The following is a 22,575-nucleotide window of genomic DNA, read 5'->3' as shown; positions in this document are numbered from 1 at the left end:
CAGTTACTGAGACAAAACCACCAATGCAACAGAAGTGTAGCAAGACAATTCCTCAAGATATAGATAGGAAATATTTGTTTAAAAGGGAAGGACATAAAACGTTTAAATAGATTTATTTTTCAAGTGTTTACATAAGCCATGGACCAATTTGTTTTAAACGTTGAGTTAAAGAACTGCAAAGACATATATACAGGTATGTTTAAGGCCATCAGAAAGTTTAAATCTGACAACTCAAATGTAATTCTGAAGACTTATTTTATATGGTAGATGCACTACTAAAATTTATTCTAAAATTGAATAGCTTCAAAAAAGGAAATACATTTTCATTTAGTAAAAGTCTAATATATAATTGCTAAAATTTATCTTGATATCAAACTTTCCAGTGTACTCTTGATCCACTACTGGATATCTGAGCACATTTTATAGCAAGGAGAAATTGGCCACCATAGTTGGAACTGAGCTAGTTTCACCTACTGATTATTTTAAGAACGTTAAGTGGTGGGGGGAACAGAACCTAGCTTTTAAGATTAATGGGTTAATAATTACAGCAAGAGCTAACACAGATAAAGTTAGGCTGAAGTTTTCCTAACACAGTTCTCTTAAGCATCGCTCATATTCGCTTTAGGATGTGGATTTTAGAAAACAGATTTCCTTCCCTCCATTAAGGCTAGATCTACAGAGCCACAAATCATTTTAATTGCATTATATTAAAAAACCTAAGAAAGTGGTTACCAGAATAGCACCTCTTCTCTTAAATAAACCATTTAGAAAACTCGTTTCTCATCACAGACTCTGCCATACCACCCCAAAAATTCAACAATGCCCAGTTTCTGAAACCCTGTAGGAATAGAGGCAGAAATCCAAGATGCTGCTTTAAGTTTTCGTAGAAGTGTATGAAGGTCAGGGGCTAGCTCTCACATAGAGGAAGAAACATTTAAGTTCCTTTAGCAGTCCATTACAGCATAGACATCTTCTTTCCTTTTAATGTTAAGATGATTTGAATGCAACATCAAATCCTAAGCAGCCAGGTGCAGTGGTTCTCAAAAGCACAGAACCTTTCCTCTTGGAAAATGTACTGACTGGGATGAAAAACATTTCAATGTAAAAGCAAGCAGTATTTGCAGACCAGGAAATTTGAAGGACCTTCCCCATCTCCCTCCCTCCAGAAAAACAAATTGGCCAAACAGAAACACATTAGTTTAAGCGATTAGCCTTCTTCATGACTAGCAGGTATGCTCATCTGACGTTAAATAAGGGAATTTTCCCAAAGTTCATGTCAAAGCTCCTTCTGTTAAGTTCTGCCACCAACTATGACAGCCAAGATTAGTATGAGACCAATCAAACGCTCAGATGCTTACGTTGTGACAGAAGTCAAAGAAATTTTAACAAATTTTGTAATTTAGAGAAAAACAGAATTAGAAGAAAACTACACGATTTTGCAATGTTTGTGTTTCCAGTGAAGTTCCAGACAACAATCATAACTATATTTAAGCCCAGATTTACATAAGGAAATAATCTTTCTAAGTTCAAAAGGAAAGTTTTATTGTTCAGGATCATTTCCTGCTTGCTGTTCAGATGAGGCACCCATTTTTCGGTCAGTGGCAAAGAACACCCCCACCCACCCCATCCGTAGAACTTAGCTGTTGCCAGCTCAAGCGTTTAAAAACCTTTCTAGTCCCATCCATATTCAATGCAGATGGAATACTGTAAAAACAGGTGCACAGATTTTAAAGACTATACAGTCTACTTCATATAGTCACAAACCTCAACTCCAGCTATAAATTTGTGTCTTCAAGTATCTGTTTTGATACTTTGCACACACTTTAATCAAGAACAGTTTTGCATGAGCAAGAGGGATGATCTTTATTTTTCAAGAAGTGACTGGCAGCCTCATTAATGGGGCTGGTTAATGAGCAGTGTTCTCATGTCCCTTTGTGTCCACAGGAGACTTGGGATGGGAGAAGACAGCACCGTTCTGTCCACTGAGCCCAAACACTTGTATCTCAGACATACATTTATAACGAATGGTTCTTGCAAAGAAGAGGTAAGAAAAGTCAACTACTTGGCTTAGGCAATGCCAAAACTTAAAAAACAGAATAGGAAGATCAAGATTTTTCTGACCAATTGGTTTTGCTATCTTACTCTGCTGGACCACAAAGGTTTTGCCCTATTTGCTTTTAATCATATGAAGCTTAACCACTTTTTCAGTATCATTTATCATCTTTTCAAAATTTGTCTCGAGTTAAAGCCTTTTCAGTTACTTTTCTCTCTCCAAAGTAGTTCCTCAAACGCCATTTGCGGGAAAGAAGGAAGCTCGATCCATTCCCCAAAGACACATCAAAGGTGACCTGTAACCCAATCAAAGAATCTGCCTAACAAATAAGGTCAGCAGGATATTTTGAGAAGACACATTTTTAAGGTCACAAAGCTCTCTCAGAGTTATAAAGTCCCGGCAGAATACATTAAGTGGCTACTACTCTTCTAACTATTCTGAATGATGTTATGCTTTAGAGATTGCTATACACAAAAGACAGTATCTTGGAAAGATAATAGGGGTTAAGTGAAGTCTCGAACTCCCTCCCCAGCAAAATCCAAGAGTCATATTGGTGAACTGTTTTTAAAAGGACAGCCTGTATACAGGGAGAACAGAGGTAAAATGTAGGACAACATTGACCTTAGGTATGAGAAAATAGCTCATGATTTCTGAGTTAAATATTTAAGTTGTAGGATGTCTAGGAAGGATCCAAGTTTCCCAGACACAGTAACATTAGGTAGAAACATCTGGAAACTCAAGTGATTTATAAGTTATTTACTCAAGAATCCTTGTATTACAGCCAAGAGGAAGTAAGACGCTGAAGCTAGAAGTTTGTTCTCAAACACATACCACTGTACGTTATCACAGCCTAGCAATTTTAGATAATGAAGCCCCCGCCAAAATAAAAATCTGTATCTCTTCCTAGTAGCTGTATATGCAAGACGACAGTCATAACTCATAACTAGGCTGTTACGCTCCCAAAACACAGGTTCACAGAATAAAGTAAAACCACCGAAAAGTGCAACTGATGTGTCTACATACAGGCTCAGAAGTAGCACTTTGTTATGCTCACTGGCGCTTTCCAATCACAGGCATCAGGCCCGAGCTCCCCTGAAGCAGCAGCTAACTAGAATAAACGCAGCTCAGCCCCTGGCATCCAGAAAGGGCTCTACAACACAACCAGCACGGAACTGCCACCGTTTCGCCTCAGTATGATCACTTCTTATAATGGTCTTTGTTCAAAATACCATCTTTTTCAAAAGACGTATCTAGGAGTGCTTGTGAGCTGGATGCAACTCAGATCTAAAGCTAAGTTACAGAGTGAAGATACTTAAAAGTTCCCCTGAACAGGCCAGAAAAACCAGTTAGTGGATCTATGTGCCATACTGTGACTCAAGCCAATTTTCCAGTACACTGTTTATTAGACACATATATTGAGATTAGAGGAGTCAGTGCAAATTCCCAGATTAAACACATCTTACGTACTTGTTTGACGGTTGTTATTATTTTAACACATCTCCCTCTATACAGTAGAGCAGCTACTCTAAAGACCATTTTCATACACAAAAAGGCTTACAAAGTTGTATCTCAATTAAGAGGCCTCTCAACTACCCAATGTTTTATTAATAAATTTAAGTTAAAAAGAAAAAAAACCCAAAACTTAAGTGGAATGTTCTGATCCATTCAGTGGTCTTTAATTCAGTATGCTGCAAGTTTACTGTCAAACTACAATTAGCTATTTAAGAAGCATTTGGTGTGCAATGGAAAAAGCTGATTAGCTTGTGTTCTACCAACCATTTAAAAAGCTGATGCACAAAAAAATAAAATAATTTAAAAAAAGAATTCACTGTTTTCCTACATCAGTTCAACATTGAAAGGTTTGTCTTTTTATTTTTTTCCAGTTAAAAAACAGTTGGGACTATTATCTCAGTAATAGCTTCCTAAAAAAGACACAGAACAGCAACTTCTCACCGGACTGCAGTTTATATTGTTATACTGGTACGGAATGTTTCTAAGCCTTGACTAAAACTGCTGCTTCTAGCCATCAGCATCGTTTCAAGATGTCTGGTATGTAGTATCTTCTTCACAAGCTTATCACTTCTCTCAGTAAAAACATTTCTCATTTGTGCTCTTCACACAGAACATGGAAAAGTGATATTACCACCTATTTGTATGGAGTTTCAGATTATTTAACAATGAAGTCAAAATACCTGACTACAAGTTCTGAAAGTTCAGTTGTGATACAAAGTAGAAATGACCCTTTGAGTGAAAACAACCTTCAGTTTTGTATATAACAGTTAAACAACATGTAGCTGTTACTCAATTTCACCTTTCCACAGGTAGGAATTATTTGATGAGCAATACTTAACATATATAGCACTTTTCTTCTTGCACGTGCTATAGAATGCGACAGAACTACCAACACCTCTATGGAGGCAGCTATCAATATATTCTCCCCACTGCAGAGAGAGTGCATGTGCGCAAAAGGTAGGCACAAGTGATTTTCCAAAGATTATACCACAAGTATGCAGTAAAACTTGAATAAGACTTGGTATTTTCCAGCTCCTAGTCTTATGCCATTTCTTTTATACATTGCTGCCTTGATGAAAAGTCCATAAAAAGAAAGTTTCCCAGAAGAAGTCACAGCTATTAGAATAAAATCAGAAAAACAGGAAGAGGGTTTGCATCTATTCAGGAAAAAGAGAAACTATTGGGGGAGGGAAAAAAAACAAACCAACCTTATGAAATGTCACCCCATTACATTAAATTTGTTTCAGTCGCTGAAAACCAGTGTTCCAGGATACAATTTTTATAAACATGTTTTATTTGTCTTTCTTATACCATTAGAATTGTAACTGCTGGCTGTCATTTCCCTTAAAAGGGGAAATCAATTCTAACACATACTGGTGCTTTTCAAAAGATAGCAATTAAAAGGGCAGCAGCAGCGGGCATTTGAGATTTCTTAAAACCTTCAAGGCTGCAGGAAAGACAAAAGGACATGTGACCAAAAGTGTTATGATTATCCATTAGAGATTTCCATCAGTACCGGCATCAGTTATTTAGGTGATAATACAGCAAGGTCAAGTATTAGTGACAGACAATGTGCAAGTTATAAGGAATGATAGAGAATACCAATCCTTACAAAAGTCATTGCTATCAAAGAAACTTAAAAGTGTTTCAGAGAGATATCTAAATACTTCACATCAAATATACAGTGGCCATCCAGATTATATCTCACATTTGTTGCAAAATTTTGTTGAAGTGCCAAATCAAAGCTTTTTTTTTTTCCTTCTTTAAAAAAAAAAATTACACAATTACATTAGCAGTTATGCAAGCGATCTTAAATCCTTAGCCACAGTAAACAGGGCCCTGGTGATGAGGAGTGCTGTAGCTAAGGGTGCTGCTTCTTTGTCAAAAACTGGCTATAAGCCTATTTGTCTATTTAGGGAAATATGCATCACTACGCAACTTTAACTGTTCAGTGCTTCAATTTAGTACGAAAAAGCTGAAATGCAGTTGCTCTACCAAGCCACACTTCACCTTTTCCATCCTTTCATGGGAACATTAAGTTTTGTCAACTGCCGCCACAGTAAATCTTTACAAATTTGCAGATTTTATCCAAATTTGTTACATCACTTTTAAATGTCAGAAGTGAGTCTTTGCTTTTTCCTGCCACTTCAGTTAACCATGGAGATTGGATCACCCTGAAAATTGCCTTTTTTGCTTTACTCTTAGCAAGGGTGAGGAATCTGAATCTCATGTGCAAGGCTCAAGATGATGCTTAGGACAGAACATGCAGAGTAAACGTTGTTTCGTTTCTTTCCATATCCAGGTAATATAAAGCTGGCAACTGTAGTCCTGTCATTATGGGTAATGAAAATAGTCCCTTTACAACAAACTTCCTGTAAGGGAGAACAAATAGATAATAACTCTTCTGGTAACATGTATAGTACACTGGCCAGTGTGTTTTTGGCGTTTAATGTAATCCTGTGAATTTGTTTAATTCACTTGCTGAGCATTCATTTGAGGCATCCCTCTGTTTGGTCTTGGGGGCCCTCCACGACCTAGAAAACATGTAAGAAAGGCACTTGAATTATGCATGAAGTCAGGTTATTTTAAAAAATTCCTAAAAGCTCTGGTCTAAACTGAGTAAGAATTCCCAGGTGTGTATCTAGACTATATATGGTTCTAAAAGCTCCTTCAAATCAAAACTCAACAGCATGTAACCTGTCTTTACAGTTTTATCCCAGTATTTTTTTTCCCAGAACTACAAAGCCGTAATGACTTCAGGTAAAAAAAAAAAGTCATGAAGTTATGAATGTAAGACTAAAAATAAAAGTTTTGCATTAACGTAAGGAATAATTACTTTACCGTATTTTAAATAGAAGTACTGTGAGCTAACTAGTCATGTTTTAACTTCCATTCTTTTCTTCCTTCATTAAGAAAGAGACTGCCTGTAGCTCACACTCTCAGTATATGAGAATTGTAGGTCACTTGGGGAATCCCCCTCTCATGTTTGTCTGCATATCCCTGAAAACGAACCTCAAGACTTTTCTTCATTATAGTTGTGCTTCCTAAAATATGCTCCCAGTTTCACCACAGCCTAGTACAACGTTGAACTTCAGGCCATCGTTCCACACTACAGCGCTTTCAGTACCAGTCAAGGACAGAATTCTTCAAAACCAAACTACCACACGGAACTGTGGTTTCACCGACAGTGCAACGTACAGCCTCAAGCTGTCCTCACTGACAAAGCACTCTGGTGGTAACTCAAGATTCTCATGGAAATGTCTGTATCGAGACAGAAGACAGTCTCATGACCAAAAATCTACTAAAAAAAGAACTGTGGAAATCGTGTTGAAAATAAAATTTATAAGTTCAACTACAGCCTCATTATATATGTGGGGTTTTTGCTTTTGTTTTCTCAGATGAACATGTGGCAAACACTCAGATGAAGCTACAGGACAACGTACCTCCATAAGCTAAAAGCAACAATTCTATAAGATGAAGGAACAGATGAGCATGGAGGGAAGTTTTGTATCCTCAGGTCAAAAGAGACCTCCACAACAGATGGAGTAGGACATCTTTAAGTGCGACAGAGTAACATACAATTCTGAAGGCTGACAGCCAGCTCAAGCCCGGTATCTGCTTTACAAGCAAGTTTTACTTGCAAACTACTAACGCACCTACTAAGCAGATCTTAAGTCATGATAAACGTCACAAAAAAAAAACCACTTTCCTACAGCTTTCATTAAAAAAAGGCAACTACATAGTTCTGCTACATTTGAAGTGTCAAAAGCAATTGTTGTTTTAACTTCTTTTCAAAGAATTCCTCATTCAACAGCCAGCTAAACTTCCACCACCAAGTTCAAAGGATCACAGTATAATTCAAGTCAGAAGGGACCTCAAGAGGTCCTCCAAGTCCTACCCCTGTTCAAAAGCAGAGCCAACTATGACGTCAGAGGAAAATAAGCTTGTTCTTCAATTGTGACTTGCTGAATAAGGAGTGAGGTTGCTTTTTAAATCCAAAACTCCAGAAGTTGGACCAAAAACTTCTGTTCAGCCCAAATAAATTATTCACTACTCAGGAATTACCTCTAGGAGCTCCCCGAGGTCCACTTTGTCCAGAGCCACGTTTGAAGTTCTGTTGATATCCATCCTGAAGCAAAGAAATGAAGAAAGTTTTGTTATGTTTCAGGAAATATAAGGAGCTATTAAAGCAATATGCACTGACAGAACACCTGACTTCAACATATAGCATTTTATTAGTTTAAATTAATCTTAGAAAAAGATACTAGTACCTAGCAGGTATAACAAAACATAAAATGACAAATTCTCCCTCCAGTTACAGGATATGTTGTTCAATATAAATAACAAATATAAAGAGATGTATTTAGTGTTCAAATTTTCAAACTACACAGAGATCAAACTGATGAATTTGCTGAAGGACCAATCAACAAATGAAGCGATATTCTACCGGCAGGATCAAAATCTGTCATCTCATTTGCTTATAAATACTTGTTTGGGGATATGCAGAGTTAGAATTTTCCAGTCAGTCTAAGCTTTGAGCAAACTGAGCATACTTCTTTCAGAACAATGAAATTCTACACAAATTTCAGAGTAACATATCAGCATGGCAGAGGACAGGCCATCCCAAACAAGTTTGAAAAGCTAATTTCAATGGATTTAAGTTCTTCTCTAAGTTTCTTTCCAACAAAGCTGTGAAAATAATTATATTTAAGAAAGGGTTCTTTAAAATTCACTCAACCTTGCTCTAGTTACTAGACTAATTCCTTTAGAGATCGATCAGCCAAATAGAACACGTTTCCCAACCAGCCATTTAATATTCTGCTATTTCTAAATATCTGTTTAGTACCTGAAACGTTTGTCTTCATTAGCAATAAAAAAAGTCCTCGGAGAAGTTTTCACTAATAGATTTGTTTGAGTGCTTTCATTGACAGGTACTTTTTTCTTCTACTGTTAGACTGTCACAACATAATAGTAGCTTACCCGCTGGTAGTTTGAATAATCCCGAGGAGCATTAAATTGGGGCTGCGTGTAACCACTGTTTGGAGTGTTGGAAAAGGAAGGACGGTAGCCATCATATCCTCCTAAGGAACAGGGTACAAATCTTTCACTTGGAAATGATAGCCTATTACTTTATGCTACCATATAAAGAAAAGCAGTAACAGCATTTTACCTAAAGCTGAGGAAAAAACTCCCTTTAGTAAGTACCGTTTACCTGCAAGTCAAGCAAATGTTTGCAACATCAGTGCTAATACTATTACAAGAAACAAGAATGAAGACCTAGTAAGAACTGGGAGGAGATGGCAATTCAATGCATTTTTCTAGTAATTTGAAGTTTGATTTACATAACATTCAATCCAAAGCTAAACATAATACTAGGATCTAAATGTAACAGCTGTGACCTACAAGGCCACAACAGCCAACACAAGCAAGAAGTTGTTCCTGAGCCAAGACTCTCCTGAATGCTAAGAACCATGTCCAAGGATGGCTGCAGAATCCAGATCAATTTTAAGCAGACAAGAAGTGACAACTGCATTCCCTACTACAATCAGTTCTATTTGTATTACACAGGTTTCTCCTCTACTCTCCAACCACGAGAGGAAGAAAACATGGCAACAGAACACAGTACTGTATCCATTAGTCTAATCCTGTAACACCTGCCACGGAAACTGTCTCCCTCCCCCATTCTAACATCTTCGTAACATTGACAACCACATATAATAATCTCCAGGAATCATGAAAGTACTCTTATTTATCCAGAACTACCCTATCATTCCTCTGCTCCTGTTAATTCCCTCAGAGTCATGACTTTTGGACTTTTTTGTTCTTGTACTTCTACAGTATCCAGCCTATTCTCAATATGATGAAACATGGAACTCTTTAAAATACACTGCTTCTACCATAACTGGAAATAAAGAACATTTTTGAAAAACCAACTGGCATCTGAATTCCTCACTTGATGGTTGTGAAATTCTGTTGGCTATTTCCAGGTTTGTATATACTTGCAGTAGATACCTAATCAAACTAACACTAAGCCTTCAGCACAGAATGGAAAAAAATGCTTCTTTGTTTACATCCTAGTAGGAAGCCTAACCAAACACCTAAAATTTCAGTTGCTTAAGATAGCTAAAGCAACTGGAATTTTTACTACAAGTTTAAATATCTTACAGAGATACTACTGCAGTATAAAAACAACAGTAGGTCAAGTTTAACGCTTGGTATCTTGACACTTCCAGAAAGAAGTAAAAATCAAATGAGAGAGTTTAGTAAAGCTGTTTACCTCTAAATCCATTTGCCGGTCCCCTGTAACCGTTCATTAAGCCACGAGCCCCACGTGATCCACCACGAGACACTCCTCGACTGTTATAATAAGGCTGACTGTTACGTGGAAATCCAGTATTCTGTTGGGGAGGTTGCTGGTGGTTACCCGCCACTTGATGAGTCTGGTCCGGGGAACCATGGTAAGTACCAACCACTATATTGGAAGTGTGGAGAAAAAAATTAAGTATAGAAGTCTGCACTTCTTTATTTATGTTCCCACATATACTCTCTTCAAACTCAACATTCAAAGCTTTGAAATACCATTGAACACATCTATAAATGCTCACCCATTCAAAGAAAAACAATCTGCAGAATTAAATACCAAGTTCACTATTCAGATATACCACAATATTAAAACAACACAGAAACTGTAGAGTTGATTTAAGTCAGTGTCAAGAATTCTCTAGTGTAAGTTCAGCAACAAGTATTCCTAATGCACGTACAATCTTCCTGTGCTATTTCAAACCCTTTAAAAATCAGCAACACACACTCTGGAAAAAACAGTATGAGTAAGTTAACCCACTTCTGTAACCTCCTCCTCTCTGAAATGGCAGAGAGCCACTAAGAAATCTTTGCTTTCACTAATTAAATTCTCTGTTAGGTGTAGCTGTGCCGACTAAGGTGAGATTGATGGGAACATTTTAACAGAGCTGCCGTTTTGACTGTACAGGCTGGGGGATCCTTTCTTTACATAGAATGTGTAAATCAAAAGGCAAGAGCAGGACAGATAGCTTGAGACTATCTGCATCTTTGAAGTAAGACTACATCTTTGAAGTAAGGTATGCCACCTCTTCACTTCACAGGAATCGTCAGGAATGAAGTGGATTACAAAAGCAATCCAAGGGCTATAGGCTCAGTAAATGTAATAAAAGATGGAATTCTGTATGTAAGAACAAAACAGCCGTAAAATTTAGCCTGATACCAAATGCTGAAGCAAGATTAAGTGATAAAGCCCCCCTCATATGCAGAAAAGGAAGACTTCTCCAACATCCATCAGGGAGCACAACTTTATGCCTACTTCACTCAGCCACAGAGCGCTATGGAACTTTTGCATAGATCCTCCCTTCTCCTCAACTTCCCATCGATTCTCGTGGAATGCATGAAGTGGTCATCCTTTTGAGTGTTTAATTAGTGTGCAGGTTTTGTTCTAAGGCCACTGCATTTTCTGTATATCAACAGTTATATTTACTTAGCTGTTAAATTAAGTTAAGCATTTAATATTGCCTGGCCCACCTTCAACACCAGCGTTCCCCAGATTGTCCTTCTGCCTTGTGCTGTATATGGCTCAAAAAACATACAGTAGACAACGAAAACTTGGTTCTCCCTCTTCTCATCCACCCACCCCAGTATCCCAGCTTGCAAGGAAGACAAAATTCAAGATCATAATCAGAGAAAAAGGATCAGGCTCTTTTTCCTTACTCCACCCTCCAGTAGTTGTTAGCACTTCACCCTTGTCATCTCTGTCCTGTGTCCTTCACTCAAAATCCCTCTCCGCATCTGCAAATTTTATCTCAGTGGAAAGTGAGGAGAGTGCTGGGAGAAGAATAGCTTTGTACACAGACTTTATTTTACTGTTTGTTTGGTTTTTTGACATTGCTAACTTGGAAAGCATTTTGCCTGCTGTATTCAAACCATGTCTAACTGATTTTAGCAGAAGGTTCTAGACCTTTATGAACCTCACAGCGTCTGTGAGAAGCAGTCCATATTTGCTCTCAATTCTAGCTTACTACTTCCTTTTTAAAATGTCATCTCAAATAGCACAACCTTTTTTTTTTTTTAAAGCAAATTTAAGGATCATCCAACAACCTTAACATCAAGTTTTCCAAGTATTCCATTACACTGCTTTCATCTTTACAATAATCCTTAATCCTGTTCATGTTTTTTTTAAACCTATATAAAACTGAATCAATTGGCAAAATTCTTTTAACAGTTGGAGAGATGTATACTGCAATTTCACCCCCTGCTGGATATTCAAACCAAGACAGAGTAACAAAAACCAGGCGTTGTTCAGGGGAAAGCTTCACAAGACTAGGAACATTTGAGAATGTGTGACGTGCTTTGCTACATCATCTAGGACTTCACAGCCTGATCATCTGCTCTACTCAAGCTATTGCCATTCTAGTTTTTGCTAAAATAAGTTTACCTGTCTGGAGTTGTTCTTGCTGAAGATCTGATTGTTCTACTTGGTGAGGCTGATTGGAGAAACTCTGGTTGTAACTGGCCTGGTACTGATTTTGCTGCTTAAGGGTTTCTGGCTCATTAACAGGAGGAACAGGTGCATTCATGTTGAATACCTATAACATTAGAAAAATAGCTCTCTGGTCCAATTCGGTTTTTACAATTCCTCATCGCATCACGTAAAGAAGCATGCAAGCCCGAGGAATGTGAATAGCCAAAGACTATTTTATGTAATTACATGACCGATTCCAGTGTTTGTATAACAACACAAGGAATGACTACCAAAATAAAGGGATTAAATATTAGTTTACTACTTACTGTTTGCATGGATTGGAATGGAGCTGCATTAACATTGATCCCGCTGCTATGCAAAGGTTTGCTAGATCCAGCCTGGAACACCTGTGGCTGGGATGCAGTGGGAAGTGATGATGATGATGGGGTCTGGTCTGCATTCAGTGACATTGAAGCCTAGTAATTAAAACAAACAACATTTTAGCAGCTTTTGAATAATACAAAAAATTTAACTTAAAAACTTCCCTTTAAAAAAAAAAACTGACAATGCCTCAGGTTCACCTCAACAAATGAGTATCTTCTACTTCAGCTGAACAGTCTCATTCACAACGACATAATGGGAGAGGAAAAACCTAGCAGTCTTCTCCCTCGTTAACTTGAAACACAACTAGAAAAAACTACAGGGGGAAATGAACAAGTTTCTGGGCTAACTGCTAGCTAATGTAAAAAAATAAATCACACTTCCTAAGCAAACAACACTGATGCTCATATGCTGATGTTGGCATGTTACTTCTAACTAAACAGACAATCTATTAAGTTAAAAGTTTTACTATGAAGGACTTGCTGCTCACAGACAGGCTCAAAATTTTGAAATTAAATGGAACTGAAGCGGCCCTCTCAATAGGTAACTAAAAATTAGAAAACTTTATTTACAAAGAAACATAGACTAACATTTGATCACACCTGCAAGCAGAGTCCTTCCCACCCCTGTGAAATCTGACTTGCCTGAATCTGGTCAATTGATTCTTTCTGTGGCCGTTGCTCTGTTGTGTGAGAAGGCTGATACATGGGTTGGGAGGCTGTATATCCCTCACTTGTAGAAGAAACCAAGGGAACCTGACAAAATAAAGCCCAAAGCCCCCAAAAGTCAGCTGATGCTCACACACAGTTTTATAAAAACTATCAGAGAACTCTGGGATGAATGGTACTCTCTAGTAAAAGTATGTATTCCAGCAAATCTTTACAACCATTAAAAATTAAGTACTTTTTAACAAGCAGAGGTTTAACCACCTCATCTTGACATATATTCTAACATGCCTCACCACCCACTCCCCCGCCAGATGGTATTCTGTGGATATTTCTGAATCAGCTGGACATGTATTTGCTTTTACTTTCTCAATTCCTTATGCAACCCCAAGTACTATTACAATAAAGCTGGGGAAAGCCAGACAGAGAGAGCAAGAAATATACAGAAGTTTAAATCCTCTGCTCCCCTACACAGAGTCCAGTGAAAAGTCTGGCCAACAAAGCAGAGGACTTTGCATTTATGGCTACTGGGGACTTTAAGAGGCAACTGATAATGACTGATGGGTGTGTTCACATCACCTTGTTGAACATTCAAAAGGAAAGAGGCCAGTTTAGCTACTGCTTGCAAGAACCCCAAGGGAATCATTGGCAGCACTTGGTTGAGATAAGGAAAATAAAAAAAATCCATTGGAGTAAGTCACAGACATCATTTAACAGTAAAACAAAAGCTAGTGCAGAGAGAACTCTCTGACAAAAAAATTATTCTACACCTACAAAACAACAAAACTGCTGAGAGTACTAGCACTTCAGCAGGTATGTACAGAGGAAACTCAAGGTGAAAAACCCCATTCCTGTTTCTATACAAGTGAGTGACTTAAAACTTGCAGACCTAATCTGGACAAGATAAAGCAAGTAATTTATACTACCATCATTCAGATACACAATCTAGCCAGATTTTTCTTTTGGTTTTCAAACACCTACAGGGATCAGATTTGTTAAGTGAGACCAGCAGAGTCCTTCAAAGATGCCACACATGCTTAATACAAAACCAGGAAGTTCTTTATCACTAGACAATTCAGTAAGAAACTTGGCACATCTTAATCAAAAGGTGAATACATCATTTATACATTGCAGAAGCACATTTAGGACATCCTACTTAAAGAGGAATTTCAGGAAAGCTCAACTGAAAACAGCGTTCAAACTAATTCTGACTGCTCTACAATTCCAGTATTAAAATACTATCCAAGCAAGTAACTGGGACCCATCCGTAACAGAACAAGTCAAAAACAACAACACAAACTATATAGTTAATCCATTAAATCTATCTGTATTCTGACACCCACTTGAACAGATACAGACTGTCCTTTAACCAAGTTATTTTGGTTTTGGCATTTCTGTCGCAAATAAGCAAATAAAGGACAATTCGATTCTAACTAAATTAAAAATATTACTACATATGGTTTAACATGAAAGAGAACACTACCAGGCAGAGACTGACATGTCAAATTATTAGTCCATCTTCAACAGAATGCACAGAGAAACTTCAAGTTAAACTGCTATATTACAACAGGACTACACAGAGCAGCATTCTAAAGTCCTTCCCCTCAGTCATGAAAAACCACTTAAAATTCACCACTGTCACACGGGATACAGATTTTAAGTGATGGCAGCCTAACGCACAGGCATGTGGAAGAGTCAATTTGTGAAACAAAAATCACATCCACACACCAAATTTGAAGACTGGGGTGAGCTCCAAGGATTGAAAGAACTGGCAATTGCCGAGAAGTCCACATCGGGCCATCAGAATGAGCAATGCAAACTGCAACTGCTTCTGTGCTTGTGCCCTTCAGGTTAAGAGGCCTCTAATTCTAAATGCGGTTTCCTCAATAAACTCATACTTCAACCTTGAACCTGACAGTTTTCCAAACAGGGTAATGCCTGATAAAGACTCCATTCCAGAAAATATGCAATGTTTGCATAGCATAAAAACTGTATATAGTAACGCTTATAAATGACAATGCTGAGGAGATAATGGAGATAACCAATTTCCCAAAATCAGAACTTCAAATTTTCCTTGAGTTTTTCATATAGTTAGGAATTAAATCCTATTATAACATAAATCAAGACTAAAATAAATTTAAAATCCAAAATACAATTTACTAAACACGTTACCTGTGTAGCTTCTGGTTGCACAGGAACTTGATTAGGCTGGGCAAGTCTTGACTCAGCATGAACTGAAGCAAAATAATTGCACTTATTACATAGTACAATCAAGACTTTTACAGAATAGCATTACCATCTTATCTAATTCAGTTATTTCAGAGCTCATCATTGTAAAGATGATTATGCCTTTGGCATGGCAAAGCTATACTCAAAACATCAATTACCATTTCCATGCAAAGTACGTTTTTTCCAATTGTCCCAAATAATCCAGCAATTTCTGAATGGCTAAGCAAAACCGTATTTTGTCCATTTAAAAAAGTTTAAAGTGTTCCACTCTTCCAAAATCCGGAAGCAAGTGAGAATCGGAGGTCTACAAATGGTATGCTTCAAAAGTACAATCACATTTCTGAGAAAAACACCTTTAACAGTACTCTATTACTACTTGTGATGACTCCTTTATTATGTAGCAGTAACTGAAGCATTTCTAATAGATGACTTGCAGGCTTCCCCAATATTTATGTTTAGGATTTACCATTACAAACCTGGAGGGCAAACCATTTGTGGCATGTCCAAATTCTGTGCTGGATTCATGGGCTGTGCAGATACAATAGCAGGATCAAGAGTTTGGTTCTCAAACTCCAGCATAGAGTCCTGGAAAAAAAATAAAAATAATAAAATCAAATCCAGTTTACTGTATTTTAAAAATATTAACATTCAGAATACAGAAATGACCAGGTCATAATAAAGGAAGCTTAGTCCACAGTTACACAATTGTTGGTTTTACCATACATTTTAAATCAATTAAGATACTAAAAATTCCAAAATTTATTTATCACAATAAAAATTCAGTCCAGGTATACAAATTAGAGCTTATCTCACAAAAAGATAACTGGAGGGAGATTTTAATAGCCAGACAGAATAGGCGGCAATCTATTCTTTATTCTTTATCCTAAATTAGCACTTTGTAGGAAGAAACAAGAAAAGGAACATAAGAAGCGTATGCCTCATTTTTTACCAAGGTGCCCACTCTGTTCTTTGTGGAGGAGGAGGAGAGGCTTTTTCTGATGTATTCCATTATCTCCCAATGCATTTCTAGTTGTTCTAACTTTAGAGGTTAAAGGAGAGCCTTCGAGAAGCAACCCAAAAAGTATTCTCTTCATGTGTTGTAGAAGTTTTTCACAACACAAAATTTAGAACTAGCTTATAAAAGGGATATTTTACAGCTGGTCTCACTTAAGCAGAATACACAATGGCACCCAGTGATGCACAACTTTCTGCCTTCTCTGTAGATTTAGTACAAACAAGGACTGAAAAGCTAAATAACATTCTAACTGTACTTTGACAGCAATAGAGGTTTGCGGGCTTTGACGAGATCTTGCCATATGGCACTATACTGTTTGCACGAGCATTGTATTTTTCAAATAAACTACAGCAGACTCTTTAAACATGAATAACAGCCAGAAAGTGCTTTTGTTTCTTTGGTTCTAGCTTCACAGTACCATGGTGGGTTCATCATACCTGCATGAAGTTGTAAGGGCCCTGCATCTGCGCCATAAGGTCCTGTACTCGCTGTCTTCTAACAAGAGGATCTGCTGGAGCCACGGTAGTGAGCGTGTGAGGTTCAGGAACTGGAGGAGATGTAGCTTGTGTCTGTTGCTGCAGCGAATTTACAACCTAAAAAGAAACAAGCAACCGACTGACATTTCAGCTTAAGATAACACGCATAGAAGTGACTCAGTAGTTCTTGAAATTTATGGCTATTGCCTAATTCGTTATGGTCATAATTACTATAGTGTTCTTGAAGAAAAATACTACATCCTCCTACAGTCATGCCAATACTGGTGGCCAGCTACTGACCTGAGCACTTGACAAGATGAGAAAGTTTAGAGACTGCTCTATTTGCTTTCCATCTACTCTATTCCCCATTAAGAACAGCGCTAACAAAAAATTTGTTCGCTATTACGGGGATTTTTTTAGAGCAGGATTTGAGACAGCAATTTATCAACATCCGGAAATTTAAAGAAAGTCAGGGAAAAGTAAGTTTCAGACACACGCACACAAGGAGAACAATTCTTTTCTCATATGTTTTTGGCAAATGTAAATAGAGTCAGAACTTTTTGGTCTTTCTTAAGATTTCAAAATTTTAAATTTTCATAGCCATGTATAGACCCAAGTTCTTAAGTGTTATCCTAGCTAGCCGATATATGGTCTCAGAGAGCAGCAGGCAGCATCGCGTGATAGGAAGATTGCAAGGCAGCACCGTGGGGAGACACCAGAAGCAGAAGCACAACTTACAGCGGGCAAGAAAGCTCAGATTTACTAGACATATTCCAATATGGTGCACGTAAACAAAGGTACAACAAACAGCAACATGCTTTCAAATACCACCTTGTCAAAGACAGCAGAGCAACCAGGAAAGCTGAACATGAGCATCTAAGAACAACCATCATCAAACAGCTTGAAAACAGATAGTTACAAGAACAGTTGAGCTGCACAAAGCAGCACTTTTGCATTCCTAACCAGTTTTGCTCTTTAGGCAACTCCCATAATACAGAAAAGCCATTTTCAATTTGCATTCATGTCAACAACTCTCCTTTAAGAAGAAGATAATTATCAATAACTTGTCAATCTTCTCTATTCCCATGAGGTTTTCATTATTAATAATCTTCCAGATAAACAGGTAAGCCTTAAACTTACAGTTGTACAGGGCATAAATTAGCATACATGCACCTGAAAGTTGAAAATATTTATGTAAAATAGCTGGTTTCTTATTAAAATTGCAGAAGACAGATTTTTGTACAGCAGTCAACACAAGGGACAAAACAGTCCTATTTTAGACCAGTTCTATAATCACAGGTCTGAACTTTAAACTTGAACTCCCTCCACCCACCCCCAAAGCCTGTAAATTTTTTTAAACTTCTCAGAAACCTACAGCATCTTCCAGTATGCCTACTCCTTGCTCAGATTTACATTGTTTGTATGTGACATTCTGCACATGCAATTGCCTCACAAACTCCGACGACTCTTTCCTTGACCAAATCCCTAGCCATCTCTAATAGATAATTAAAAAATAAAATAAAAAAAAAAAAATAAACCAACAACTCTAAACAAAACTAAAAAACAACCACAACCTACATTCCTCTTCAAGATTCCCTTCAGATCCAAATCTCCACTATTAGCCATCCAAAGAGAAGCAATGCGACAATTCCCATGGAAGTATAGCCTAAGGCCCTCCACACTGGAAAACAAGCACAACTGCTCTGTTGTATTACACGGTCCCCAAACTTCAAATTATGGACTGTTCCCAAATTAAGAATTACACCCTGTGAGTAGAAAAAATTTTTTTTAAAAATATTATTTAGAGCACATATACAGACCTCTCTCACATTACAAAGCTTTAAAAATGAAAGTAAAGAAAAAAAGCAAGCCACATGACTGGGTGAAACTTGAGAGGTAAAACCAGCAGTTGCTCATCTCCTACATAATTATTATCAAAAATGTACTCAATTATTTGAGTACTATCGCTTAACATACGAAGTCCAAGTCATTCATAACAATTCAGTATCTTCAAGAAAAAACAAGCTGATGGAATAATCAAGAACACAGAACAGGGACAAAATTTTATCAAATGTTTTCCTTTTCCACAAATAGTACAGTACCAACTAGATGGTGTTTTACATTTTACAAAAGACATTTTACATTGTCTTTTTCAAACCTCTTTTTTAATGTCAAAAGGAACTGTTTAAGGTCTAGTTCTTTAGTCTTATTATCACTACCAGGTACTTTGACCTATTGTAATCATAGTAGGATGAACCTACTAAAAAAATTTCAAGTTTTGCATATTAAATTGCCAATGGACAGGCTGTAGTTCTAAAGTTAACAGCTTTCTAACAGTTTGCTGCATGAAAAAGGTACTGAACTACTCAAATATAAGGATCGTTATTCAAAAATCAGATTATTACCTGACCATACACCTCCATTCATCCTAGGGGCACAGCAGCAATGTGAAACTTTTCTTTCAGAAGAGTTGAACCCCTCTGCAGAATAGTACTCGACTCATTAAATTGCACGCTCACTTTCTGACACCCTGTCTCCTGACACCCTGCACCTTGACCTTCTCAGTAGGCAGAGCTGCCCAGACACAATCAGAGGGGAATGACAGGGTAGAGAAGGCCAGGGGGCAAAGGAGGAAGGAAGGAGAGGTAAAAACAGAAGTTTAATGAGACCACCAACCAACCAGAATGAACTTGTATTCTGGCAGTCACAGAACAGAGTTTCCAATTCTACACAAAATACACACACATCCATCCAGCTGAAGTTCCATAACCTAAGACACAGAGAACTTTGTATACAAGTAGATTCAGGTACTTATCACAAAGGAAGCAGTTTAAAAAAAAAATCCCACCAACAACAACCCCCCCCCCCAAAAACCAAAACAACAACAAAAAAAACCCCACTATTACCAATAAAGGACACCTTCACCAAAATTAAAACATCATACAATCCAAATGCAAATACACTTTGAGAATTCACAAACAAATTCTTCAGTTTAAAACTTATGGAAGGCCCATACAGAAATGTCATTGTGAGACACCGTCACTTCTCAAACTACAATCATACCATACCACAGTAATCTTGAATGTATCACATCTACTTGAGGGTTATGGAAAAAGAGACGAGTCTGTGATAGCTTTCCTCTTCATAAACAATGACAGAAATCTGCGTAAATGTTCCTTTCAGAATACTATCCGCTTCCAAAATTAACAGCTATCATTCATAGCTCTTAGTATACTAACGCCACAACTACCTTGAGCTGAAGAGCACAAAGGCTCTGTATGATGTGTATCATCATCTTCCCTAAGGACAATTCAGTTGCATTCCCATGAGGAATGGGATTTTGGTGCCAGCAAGAACAGCAAGAGTCATTTCAAAGATAGTTATTTTCGATTTTCCCTTTTTGTGTTGAGTCTGAGAAAATAAGGTTCTTAATCATGAAGAAACAGACTTCAATTTTAAATTTTTCTGAATTGCTCATTTGTACATAGTCCAAGAAATTGGGACAGAAAGGAGAACTGAAGTATATATTCTTTGTATTTTTCTATGAAAACAAAGCTGATACAATCCAGATTTAGCTAACTAGTAAAGACGTGGAAAATTAGAAGTTTCTGAAATCAGTCTGATACAAAACTACAACCTGTACTGCACTAGTACAATTCCTGCATATTATTATTATTCCCATGAGGAAGCATCTGAGTTTTCAACTGTGCAATACACAGTCTTACAGTTCAAGAGCAGAGGGAAGCACCACAGGCTTCAATCATAAGAACATTTCCTGTACTCTCGTGCCTTCATCCACACTACTTATGTTAAGAACTGCAGAGAACTGAACCTCTAAGCTACTCTGGACACTTGGTAGAAACACAAATGTCATTTGGGTATAATTCAAGATAGATTGAAGCCAATCAAGCATTAACTTTAAAATACTGTGTCTTGTAAGAATACCCCAATCAAGCATGACTTTAATGGGTGGGTTTGGAGAGTTTGTTTGGTTTTTTAAAGAGATTTCTTAAATCACGTTCTTTAGGGGTTTTATCTATCTTTAGGTTTTTTTATCTATGACAAGATACTACCAAAATTGCCAGGGAAGATTATGGAGCAGTTCATTTCAAGGGCGCTCACGAGCCACGTCCGGGACAACCAGGGGATCAGGCCCAGCCAGCACGGGTTCATGGAAGGCAGGTCCTGCTTGACCAACCTGATCTCCTTCTATGACCAGGTGACCCGCCTCATGGATGAGGGAAAGGCTGTGGATGTGGTCTGCCTGGACTTCAGTAAAGCCTTTGACACTGTCTCCCACAGCATTCTCCTAGAGAAGCTGGCGGCTCACGGCCTAGACAGGTCCACTCTTCGCTGGGTAAAAAACTGGCTGGACGGCCGAGCCCAGAGAGTTGTGGTCAACGGAGTTAAATCCAGTTGGCGGCCGGTCACAAGCGGTGTTCCCCAGGGGCTGGTCCTGTTCAATATCTTTATCAACGATCTGGACGAGGGGATCGAGCGCTCCCTCAGTGAGTCTGCAGACGACACCAAGCTGGGCGGGAGTATTGATCTGCTGGAGGGTAGGAAGGCTCTGCAGAGGGACCTGGACAGGCTGGATCGATGGGCCGAGGCCAACTGTATGAGGTTCAACAAGGCCAAGTGCCAGGTCCTGCACTTGGGCCACAACAACCCCAGGCAACGCTACAGGCTTGGGGAAGAGCGGCTGGAAAGCTGCCCACAGGAAAAGGACCTGGGGGTGCTGGTCGACAGCCGGCTGAACGCGAGCCGGCAGTGTGCCCAGGTGGCCAAGAAGGCCAACGGCATCCTGGCCTGTATCAGAAATAGTGTGGCCAGCAGGAGTAGGGAGGTGGTCGTGTCCCTGTACTGGTGAGGCCGCACCTCGAATACTGTGTTCAGTTTTGGGTCCCTCACTACAAGAAGGACATGGAGGTGTTGGAGCATGTCCAGAGAAGGGCAACGAAGCTGGTGAAGGGCCTGGAGCACAAGTCTGATGAGGAGCGGCTGAGGGAACTGGGGGTGTTTAGCCTGGAGAAGAGGAGGCTGAGGGGAGACCTCATCGCGCTCTACAACTACCTGAAAGGAGGTTGTAGCGAGGTGGGTGTTGGTCTCTTCTGCCAAGTAACTAGCAACAGGATGAGAGGAAATAGCCTCAAGTTGCACCAAGGGAGGTTTAGACTGGACATTAGGAAAAATTTCTTTACTTGAAGAGTGGTCAGGCCTTGGAACAGGCTGCCCAGGGAAGTGGTTGAGTCACCATCCCTGGAAGTATTTAAAAGACGGGTAGATGAGGCGCTTAGGGATATGGTTTAGTAGGCATGGTGTGTTGGGTTGACGGTTGGACTCAATGATCTTAGAGGTCTTCTCCAACCCTAATGATTCTATGAAAATCATTCACATACATGGCAAAGTTGTCTAGTTAGTTCTAGAAGTCTCACACCCATCCTAAGTATTATTAAATCTCTTAGTGGTCTTCAACACCGTAAGATATGAATTTCAGCCAGACCAAATGTAAAATCGGGCAGATTAGATAATCAGATCAAAATGGCTGCTCTTTTTCACCACTTGAAGAGATGATGAACACTTACTCCACTCCTACACTTAAAAGAGCATGAAGACCCCAAGGAAGAGTCTAAAAAATTGACCATCTGTAATTTGCTGCTGCAGAAGGCTAAGGTGAATCAAAATCTCCAGCACCTGAAAGATGCTGCTCATATCTGTTCTTAACAGGTGGATACAACCCAAGTTCCAACATACCA

The 22,575-nt window shown here is 38.5% G+C and overlaps 1 protein-coding gene across 4 annotated transcripts in view; it reads right to left on the bottom strand.

The window, feature by feature from the left end:
* Window positions 1-3,894: 3,894 nt before the first annotated feature.
* Window positions 3,895-22,575, bottom strand: part of CAPRIN1 (cell cycle associated protein 1) — a 38,010-nt gene continuing 19,329 nt past the window's right edge. For 2 of the 4 annotated variants that reach the window (XM_075163389.1, XM_075163388.1), the window contains 10 exons: window positions 16,781-16,936; window positions 15,805-15,913; window positions 15,272-15,333; window positions 13,079-13,189; window positions 12,380-12,529; window positions 12,027-12,177; window positions 9,843-10,037; window positions 8,546-8,646; window positions 7,631-7,694; window positions 3,895-6,099 (listed from right to left, as the gene is read on the bottom strand). In XM_075163389.1, coding sequence (XP_075019490.1) covers window positions 6,035-6,099; window positions 7,631-7,694; window positions 8,546-8,646; window positions 9,843-10,037; window positions 12,027-12,177; window positions 12,380-12,529; window positions 13,079-13,189; window positions 15,272-15,333; window positions 15,805-15,913; window positions 16,781-16,936 — 1,164 coding nt within the window. In that variant the 3' untranslated portion in view covers window positions 3,895-6,034. The remainder of the gene's footprint in view (window positions 6,100-7,630; window positions 7,695-8,545; window positions 8,647-9,842; window positions 10,038-12,026; window positions 12,178-12,379; window positions 12,530-13,078; window positions 13,190-15,271; window positions 15,334-15,804; window positions 15,914-16,780; window positions 16,937-22,575) is intronic. The other 2 variants (XM_075163390.1, XM_075163391.1) reach the window with 1 other exon arrangement.

The sequence above is a fragment of the Calonectris borealis genome, chromosome 14, assembly GCF_964195595.1.
Source record: "Calonectris borealis chromosome 14, bCalBor7.hap1.2, whole genome shotgun sequence".
NCBI lineage: Eukaryota > Metazoa > Chordata > Aves > Procellariiformes > Procellariidae > Calonectris > Calonectris borealis.
Note: the sequence above shows the minus strand (reverse complement) of the source record. Positions and strands in the feature narration are given on the sequence as shown.